Raw genomic sequence first — 10,000 nt, 5'->3', positions numbered from 1 at the left:
TGTAACGATCTACATGTACCGGTAACTGATCGACGCAATTGGTCATCAGATATTTCTCTTGGCTGTTTATACATTGTTACTGGTGATGGACTGATTTCCAGTAGTGTGGGGATTTGCACCAAGCTCTGAGAGTACTTGTTCATTGAACACCTCATCTAGTGATGATTCATCTTAGAATTGTAGTTGAATTTCAGCATTCTTTTGATCATTTATAAGATCATATGAATGTATGACAGTGCCATGCTTGTTTCTTAGCCAATCTAGTGCTTGATCTGTTACTGGTAAATAGCTGATAGAGATGATGTAGCGTGCAGCAAGATTTGTCTAAACTGTGCAAATGGCATTAAGAGAAATTTTAGTGGGAAGTCATCGATGTAAAATTCTGAACAGGTCTGAAATTTGAAGCATACTTAAGGAACTCATTTCACTGCTCCATTGTTATGGCAAATTTTGAACCAATCACGCATGGTAAAAGTGAGACCGTAGTACCAAATTCTGTAAGGGCTGAATGCAGTTAAGCTAAGCATAAGACCCCAAGTACGCATTGCGGACCTATTTTTTTAACCGTGGCAAAAAATCTCATAGTATACCCACGGGCGCCCCAAGCACTAGCACAGTGTGAGCATGGCCGACAAAAATATAAGGATTTGTATGGGAATCCCAACACAAAACTTAAGAAGATAATTATATGAAAAAATTCTCAATTAAAAAGCCTAACCTTATTGCCATTGTGGGTAGCTTCCCTCCTATGTGGTAATTTTCCAGATTCGACGCAATTTCAGCCATTTTTCTGCATGAACGTGAGATTCAAGTCCAAGTTTCTCTCAGTTCGCGCCGCTTCGCGACTCGTCTTTACCGCTTCGCGACTCGTCTTCAGCGCTTCGCGACTCACGAAGAATCTCTGAGACCAGGGTACGCTTTTCGCTACTCGAAGACTATTACTAACAATCCTCAAGTAGCGTAGCCAATGAAAATGCAGTCCACTTGTAGCCCTTATTTTTCAACAGAGATATCTAATAGAGTGTTATTTTTTATTTTCATGTAATTAACCTAAGCGGTTGCACTAGAAATGGCTACATTTTTATACTCTATTACATATAACTGTAAACTTATTTGGTACTTGAAAGGTTACGGAACTTTGGTTAAAAAGTGCAAGAAGTCAAAGGCAGAAACCCAGCAAAACTGGCACAGAGGGTCTTAAAATAACCTAGACCGAGGAAATAGTGACGGTGCCTGCTATTGTTATTGCGCATACGTTCTGCGCATCTCGAGATACGGGTGCTGCTTACTATTTTAGGGATATTTTTGTGCGGTTTGAGACTATGCGGCCGAGAAAGCAGAACTTAGCAAGTGCTCTTGGTATCGAAAAAGAAAACTGGGGGTAACCCCGCATTTTCAGAGATCATTAAGCTTCAGTTTGGAAAAGAACCCCATACATTGCTTGGTATTTCAAAGCTTTTTACAAATATTGTTGATTAATTATCTTTGAAAATCGATTGGTTACACCCAATTTTCTTTTTGGATTTAAATAACACTTGTTGAGATCTGCTTTTTCCGCATATTCATAAACACCTTTGAATTTGCAGGCATCGTCCTTAATTAATAGGCAACAAAGTAAACGCAAGATACGCTCACATCTGACACTAACCCGGCGGTCTGCGGTACCTTACGCAAGCGTAAAATACGCTGGGCCACGTACCCAGAGGTCAAACTGATGATGACAAAAGACTGGGCCAACGGTTTCAAAAAGTTACCCAAAACGATTTTGATGTCTAAGCACAACAGATGAAGTTGGGGCAGTTTCCTTTCAGTTACTTGAAGACCTAAAAAGTTGCCCAATCGGGCTTCATATCCGTGACTGTACTCTCCATGAAGAGGTTCGTCCAACTGTGATATATTTTGGCTAGCTGGTTAAATCTACTTCAAGGTACTCTGGAATCTGAAGGGAAATTAAGTTCTCCGATTTTCTGTACACAAGGCAAGAAACCTTGAACTTTTCCGTTTCCAGTCACGTTTGTGACAAAAGTTTATTCTCATAGACAGAAGAACCTACGTTTTATAATGCCTAGTTTGATTTCTTTTCAACTATATACAAAAAAGAGAATCTTCTACTTCTTTTGGTTAGTGATCATTATGATGCAAATGGTAATAATACTCAATTTATTCTTGAAAGAGTCCCACAACATTTCATCTGTTATCATGTGATACAGCATATGCACGTGACAGGCACGTATAGACACGTGCATGTGATAGAGCATGCGCACGTGACGTCACAGCGGCATCGAGTTGTCCCGGGAATTCAGCTCTGTAGGCATGCCAATATTCTCTTTGTATCGGCTGAAAAACACGCCTGCTAACCATCTCAGTGCATAAGCTCTATACAACAATGAATTTATAGTAATAGTCTCGTCAGTGTTTGCTTGTAACTTGGCCGGACTGCACACACGAATCACGTGCGTAATCCACGAGAACTTTGCGAGGGACTGAGACAATTCACGCCAGCTTCACGAGTTAGGGTGTTTTGTCCTCTCGATGATACTCAAAGTGCTGATGGTACTTGGCCAGGATTTTTTGCAGTGAGCTCAACTCCAGCCACCATTGCTTTGTTGGAAGACGATGCCTAAAAAGAAAAGAAATAGTTCTCTGTGAATCGTCTCGTCCTGCTTCGTTGCTATTTGCCACCTCATATCCAATGCGTGCTCATGAAATAATTGTTAAATGAACGTGAAGGTACTTCTGTGTAATTCTTGAGAATGGGCGGTTTTAAGCGGCTCGTTTAGTTAGTCAACTTGATATCGGTATTGGTATTGAAAGCTCAGGAAGAGACTCACGGTCACTCTTCTGAATGTTGTTTTCTAACTGCCATGTCAATTTTCGGGTCAATTTTACTGACGTTATAATACAGTGGGCGAAACTACTCAGTCAAGTCTGATTGGTAAATCAAGGAGGCCTCCTTCCTTAAAAATACGAGGTCGTATTAAATGCCACTGGTCAGCTCGTTGCTTGGATACGGTTATAAACTATAATTGAAAATTGAATTTGTCAACACAATGGCTGACTTGACAATTTTATAAAAACCTTGAAAACGCTCGTGAAATTAATGCTTAATTTTACTCGCCTAGACTAACTTCAAGAACTTTCCTCTTGTCCTTCCAAGCAATGATGATGTAAAGCCTTTGACATTGCAAAGGACCCAACGTCCTATGAAGGAGCATCCTCGCATGTTTTACACATTCCGTCATACATACTCAATTGCCCGCTCCCCACAGGGGCTTTTCAAGACCAATGAAACATATCAAAACGCAGCTGAGAGTCTTTAGATACTGAAAGACTGCAATATGTACACACACATTTAAGCTTACTTAAAATCTGTAACGTGTTTTAGCTCTTGAACAGGTGTGAAAGGGTTAGAAGACTTCTTTATTCCAAGAAGACAAGCCGTGTCCGCAGAGGATGTTTGCACAACTCCTAAATTGGAAATAAGAAATGTGCACAGTCTTGTTGATCTCAAAACTGAGGGTTATAACGGACGCATGCGCATCTCTATTGCGTCAAGGGTATCGATCCATTCGCCCTTGTCACACGGCGGCCATATTGTCCCGGGAGACCAAAAAAGCTTTGTTTTACCACGCCAAGCCTCGCCCCCATGGTTTCCACTGCGAGGCTTGGCGTGGTAAAACAAAGCTCTTTTGGTCTCCCGTGACAATATGGCCGCCGTGTGACAAGGGCGAATTGCTTCTGTTGTTTAATAGTACATTCCTCCATAATTCATTGAGTCCCAGTCGCAGCAACCAAAGAATGGGTTCCTACACACCTCCACTACTCTCTCCTTTGGTCGACTGACAAAAATGGACATCGCTGCCTTCCTTTGCAAGCCTTTAAAGGTCCACCTTCAACCCGCACGAAGCTGAGATTCACCCAATCAGTTCGCTACGATAAGCAATGCAAATTTCCATAGCAGCTGAAGGTGGGCCTTAAAGTACCCCGAGATTTCCTCGCAGGCGTAAGAAGGAACCCGAGAACGCCACTGTTTGCTGGGTTTTAAGGACAATAGTGGCAATCGCTAGCGGAGCGCGAAGCGATTCACGCACTCCTCCCGCACCACACGCGCGACACTAGACCCCCATAACTCCCGGCTTATAATTAATCGATCGCCCTGCCCCCCCCCCCCCCCCCCCCAAATAAACTGTATGTCAGCTCAATGTCTCAATAATAGATAAGGAAAGATAACCCTCGATAAGTCCTCTCAATCTTAAGTTTACCTTCTTCACACTTATTCTGTTCAATCTTTTCAGTAAGCCAGCTGACCGCTAAAGTTGCTTGCCTGGTGCCTTGAATGCGATCAAAGGGAGAAGGCGATCCTCCCTGGAAATAATAACACACAGCAGCTCATTATCCTGAGTCTTAATCTTCTATATTTACACTCTGAGTCAACGCTGTCTCGTATCTTCTTATTTTTAGAAGCACTTGCCAGGGAAGGGGGGTTTTCACGGGTGTTTTCACAATAGCCAATGATCAGAGACTTAAGGACGGTGCCTACTATTGTTATTGCGCATACATTCTGCGCATCTCAAGATATTGGGGTTTCCTATTGGTGGAGCTTACTAATACAAGGGTATTTTTGCGCGGTTTAAAAGTATGCCGAGGACTTAGCAAGTGCTCTTGGTATCCAAAAGGAGAATTGGGAGTAACCACGCATTTTTCAGAGATAATAAAGCTTTAATTTGGAAAAGAACGCTATACATAGCTTTGTCCTTTAAAGCGTTTTACAAACATTGTTGATTAATTCTCTTTGAAAACTGCGTGGTTAGCCCCAATTTTCTTTTTGGATTTCAACAACACTTGTTAAGATCTGCTTTTCCCGCATAGTCAGTAAACCGCGCAAAAATACCTTTGAATTTATAGGCACCGTCCTTAAGGGCGGCCACCAATTACATCACGTGCAGCACACTCGAAACACGAAGGTATTTTAAAATGAGGAAAAGATGTAGCAGTTCTAAAAATATATAGTTTACGTCATAGAAAGTGCGGCGTACGGGGTTTTATTCACGAGTTGTTTGTGTCAAAAACCCGAACGAGCGAAGTACGAGCGAGTGAGGGTTTTTGACATAAACAACGAGTGAATACAACCCCGTACAAAGCACTTTCTATGTCGTGAGCTGTTTATTACACATAAGACGAGAATTTTCATTGAAATAGTTTTCTGAATATAAATTAGAAAAGAAAACTCACTAACAATAGAGCCGAATGCAAATTTAATTTAATTCAATAACAAAAGTACGAGATGCACGAGTGATTGGCTTGGAGAGGCCTTTACGCTATCGTTGATTGGTTATACTTCGACACGTGAAAGAGCTGTACGCCATTCTGATTGGCTGTATAGGTTTTTTTCACATGTGAAAATAACGCGCATAGATTTGTAAAAATGAGCTTTATGGAATAAAATTCTCATTTTATGTGTAATAAAAAAAGATGTGGGACAGGGTTGACTCAAGTGAATAATACGAATGGAGACTCCAGGAAATGTGCTCCTGTAACAAAAAAAGCTGAAACTGACAAGGGGCCTTAATGATACCTAAGGATGAGCTTCCAAAATGCTCTTGTGAGGCCAGTGGTTGTAGTTTATTTAAGTGTCTAGTCGTTCTACCGCTGGAGCACTAATTGGGGACATTATAAACTGAAATTAACAACTAACGAAAATCAAGTCAAATTTTTTTTTTTTAGGAGAGGGGAAACTGGAGTACCTGGAGAAATCCTCTCGTTGCAGAGTAGAGAACCAACAAACTCAACCCACATATGACGCCGAGTCTGGGAATCGAACCCGGGCAACATTGGTGGGAGGCCTGTGCTCTCACCACTGCACGAACCCTGTGCCCCGGAGTGTGTTCCTTTCTCTTCTTTCGAAGAGGCTTTTCAATGTAGTAATGAAGCGAATGAAAAAATATATGATATGAAAAGGACAAGGAACTATGGAAATGGAGAAACTGCAGAAGCCTGAATAATGTTCTTCCCAACAACATCTCCCTGCTGTCGTTTCCTTTCTCGATTTCTTTTCACCCATTCCCAAGCGAATGAGACTGAAGACAACTCCACGGAGGAGTGGGGTTTGAACCCTTTGGGGGGATAGGCAGGTTGATAACGGAGTCCTTTTTGATGAAAGCTACAAAGTTAAACCTATTACAACTTCACTACACTGCGAGCTCGGATAAGGACTATAAACCGAAGGCTCGTAGCTCAGCAGAACCTGATCGCGGGCGCACGTACCTGCTGCACGTGACCCAGCACGTTGGTTCTGACGGTAAAAAGTCCCGAGCCTTCCTCTCGATACAGCGCGGCGATAAAATCAGTGGTGTAGTTTTCACTGCATTTCTCATTTCTGCGAAAAGAAGTAATCATTATAACTTCAAAAGCACTGTGTATCTTGTCATCATGTGTTGTGACAAAGTTTTGGCCAGTTTCAAAATGTTACGGAGAACGCACTACCTTGCTTACCACTTATATCGAGAATGAGGAAAATAGAGGTGAAATTTTGCCAAATACATCTGCCATTTTTGCCATTGCCTGCATTTCTCGAAATTCAAGATGGCCACGACGGATATACAGAGCGTGTGACTACTGAAATACGCCTGTACTGCACGTTACTCCAACCTTAGAAATTTCACTTACTGATCATTTGACTTCGCCCCGATCCAAAATCTTTATAATTTCATTTACACGTGTACTCTTTTCAACCTCAAAATTTCTTTTTGCAGGCAAAGTTATCATTGTTTCAATTGAATATCGAGGGTTTCTATAAAACTTGACCCGGGCAAAATCACTTTCCCTACCTTATTACCAGACCTCTTCTTACAGAACCTCTCATCTTGTTAATTAAATGCTCGATGTTTGTCTGTTTGAAGTAAAAGTGTACAAATATTAGTCAACGACGTATCCAGTTTTGTGTAATCATGAAAAAATACAAACTTAATTATTTCCAAATTTCTCACTGATTTTTGAAGGAAGGGAAAGACGCCAATAGGATAAAATTTGTAGAGACTTGCTCATTCTACGCGAAACCTCAAGAAGAAAACCTAGATTAAGGTATACACAGTTAGTTGCCGAAACCAGAGGCTTTTATGGCATATATGGCTCATATGTAGAGTGTTACTCTTGCCTGAAACATTTCTTGAAATTTAGTGGAAAGATATCATTGCTTTTTGCATGAAGTGTCCATGTATTGTAAATTTATAACCATGTCTTCAAGGTAAGGTGCGTGAATCCAGATTCAAAAATAGACCCTAACTTTTTTCAAATCACAATCAGCCTTTTCATCCTTTCCATCCGATAAGACAACTTGTTAGCCTTGTACGTCGTTGGCCACTGTGCACACAGATCATCGAACACTTAAAATTTTCCTTTGTCGTTGTTCAAATACTTTTCTCTGAAATCGTCTCCCCACTGTGCATATGAAGAGTTGTTCAAATTTAAAACAATGACGAGAAACCACACTACCTCATTATCTTTCAGAAGTTTTCGGGTTTTCAATGGTTGAAAGAAGGATCTTAGCATTTTACTGGAAAACCAAAATCTCAACAGAGTCGCATGTGTATTTGAGCGGCTATAACGACTTCCATACACACACCTTCAAATAATCAAGTGTCAGTTTCTCTTCAAACACATACGCAGCGTCCGCGCCTCCTGCCAGGGCACTCATGGTTGCTAAGTAACCACAATAGCCTCCCATACACTCAACCACAAATATTCGCTTAGTAGCACTGCTAGCTGACTGCTTGATTCGATCACACATCTGCATAAAACCAAGGGAAAAAAATAAAAATCAATCGACTGCCGCGATTCCGTAACATGCCAATTTCTTCTCTTCACTGTTAAGTTTCATTATCGCCGTCGTGAAGGTAAGAGAAAACAGTAGATCCGTCATCAGCTCTTTTTGTTCGTTCATCAGCAGTTGGAAATTTCATCAAAGTTGTCTGTATCTTCAGCGTTTGGTTGCAACGGCAACGTCTATAAAAACTGTACCCCAAGCTTAAAATTAGCGCCATCCTACGAAATTACAGAAATTTTCCACCCCGTTCACGTTGCACAATTAGCCTTATTGGAAGAAGGCGAAAGACTAAGCCCTAATTCCTCGCGATAGGTATAGGTATCCCATTTGGGTGGACAGACCCGCCAAAACAGACTTGGCGGCGAGTGTCTTGATCTGTGCACCAAACTAGATTCCCAGAGCCCGCGTAAAGAACTATCGCTTTGTCTCCCGATGTTTTCCGAGAAGACCAATATGGTGAAGAGTCCGATGAATGCAAACACTAGATTATAGTGCGAACGCAGGTATAATGAGTGAGGATCGATAATGAAATATTTACTACTGAGTGCTTTCGTCGTCGTTTCAGCGTACCGCGTACAGGGCTTGAAATAATTTCCCGGCTGGCGCCGGTCAAGTTGTCCGGTCAAATCCTTTTTAGCTCGGACAAGACACGATTTTGTCCTAGCAAATATGCATTACATCATAACTCTTAAGAAATTGGGTAGGCTAGAAAGGACAAGTGGGTGCAAAATGACAGAATAGGGGATTGGAAAGGTCAATGTGTCGATACAGCTTACCTCTGTGATGACATTAAGCGCAGTGTCTGTGCCAAGACTCAGGTCTGTACCAGGAACATTGTTACTAATTGTAGCTGGAATAATCAACATGGGAATGCGAAATGCTGGAAACTGCTCGCGTGCTTCGGCCAATTGCAACAGACTGTGATAAGCCTAAGCAAGAAAACACAATCCAAGTTAAGACGTACATCATCGTAGTGATACACATTATTTGACCAGTAACGAAAGGAAACCTTGAAAAAGCCAAGCTTGCTGCCATGCTGCTCCCTATAATGGACTATAAGGGGAGGCTCCGACCGAAAGGGTACCTTTTTCTCACTTCAGGTATATGAAAGGGCAGGCATTTCACGAGACGAAGTATTTGAAGGGTAGGGAACCTTTCATTTGCGAGCTTAAGCACGCGCGTTTTTGAGACGCGGACGGCAACCGGAAGAGAAAATTTCGCGTGCCAGGACAGTGGTGTCTCCTCGATTTTTATACTAATCATCTCTAATGGAGAAAAGCTACTTAGCGATGTAAATGTGGCTTTGTAAAGACAAGTTAAGAGGGAAAGCAACTCACTTCCGGTTGCCGTCCGCCTCTCAAAAACGTCGCGTGCTTATGCTCCCTATTAAAATTTTTCGAACCCACATACCTTGTGAATGTCCTGTTTAATTTATTGAACGCTACATGAAAATGACAATGGAAGGCATACGAAAGGGGTACCTTTTCTGTCAAAAATGGTTTATAAAAGGGTAAGGGGTCGGAAATCGCGGCGGAGCCTCTCTGTATTATTTTTTTAGTACCAAAGAGTGAAATGAGTTGCAATGCTTGTAAAAACAACGCCTCGCGACACAACGCATTCATTATGGGTTGGTGAAGCCTCCAAAAATGTCATAATATTCAACAATAAGGTTACGCCTCTTATTCAATAGCTGTGCATTTCAGTGTTGCACGCGGAATCCTTTCTTCATCAGCATTGTTCTTTCGATTTCCACGAGTCTGCGATCCAAGCCAAAGAATTACAAAATCCCACACTTGTGCCAATCTCCAAAACTTTTTGGAGGCGACAATAGCTTCTTTTGTTTTTACCACAAACATGGCCCTGGTCGCGTAACCAGAGTGCTCTGTGCCTACAGAAATTTGTTGTTACGTCGTTGAAAATCAAGAAAAGGGTTTTTTGTGGACTCTTGAACTGACAAATACTATGATAAAAGTACATTTACTCCAAAAAAGACTTAGCTTTAAGGATTGGAGAGATTGTTATTCAAATTAGCCCTTGCAGTCCGCTGGCTCAAATTCTCTCTCTATCTTCCTAAATCGTCCCTCTTTCAAGGTAAGATAGCAGAGCGAGAGATATTGCAGTTTTAGTTCTAAGCACGGTGAAACATTAAAGTACTACTATGACCAAAAAATCAAATTT

At 41.5% G+C, this 10,000-nt stretch overlaps 1 protein-coding gene across 3 annotated transcripts in view; it reads right to left on the bottom strand.

Annotated features, from left to right (window-relative positions):
- Positions 1-985: 985 nt before the first annotated feature.
- Positions 986-10,000, bottom strand: part of LOC138004222 (ATP-dependent 6-phosphofructokinase, muscle type-like) — a 38,664-nt gene continuing 29,649 nt past the window's right edge. For 2 of the 3 annotated variants that reach the window (XM_068850695.1, XM_068850693.1), the window contains 7 exons: positions 8,599-8,751; positions 7,622-7,786; positions 6,828-6,889; positions 6,265-6,376; positions 4,263-4,365; positions 3,363-3,468; positions 986-2,620 (listed from right to left, as the gene is read on the bottom strand). In XM_068850695.1, coding sequence (XP_068706796.1) covers positions 2,512-2,620; positions 3,363-3,468; positions 4,263-4,365; positions 6,265-6,376; positions 6,828-6,889; positions 7,622-7,786; positions 8,599-8,751 — 810 coding nt within the window. In that variant the 3' untranslated portion in view covers positions 986-2,511. The remainder of the gene's footprint in view (positions 2,621-3,362; positions 3,469-4,262; positions 4,366-6,264; positions 6,377-6,827; positions 6,890-7,621; positions 7,787-8,598; positions 8,752-10,000) is intronic. The other variant, XM_068850692.1, reaches the window with a different exon arrangement.

Source organism: Montipora foliosa, chromosome 5 (genome assembly GCF_036669935.1).
Source record: "Montipora foliosa isolate CH-2021 chromosome 5, ASM3666993v2, whole genome shotgun sequence".
Lineage (NCBI taxonomy): Eukaryota > Metazoa > Cnidaria > Anthozoa > Scleractinia > Acroporidae > Montipora > Montipora foliosa.
This window is presented reverse-complemented; position numbering and strand designations above follow the sequence as displayed.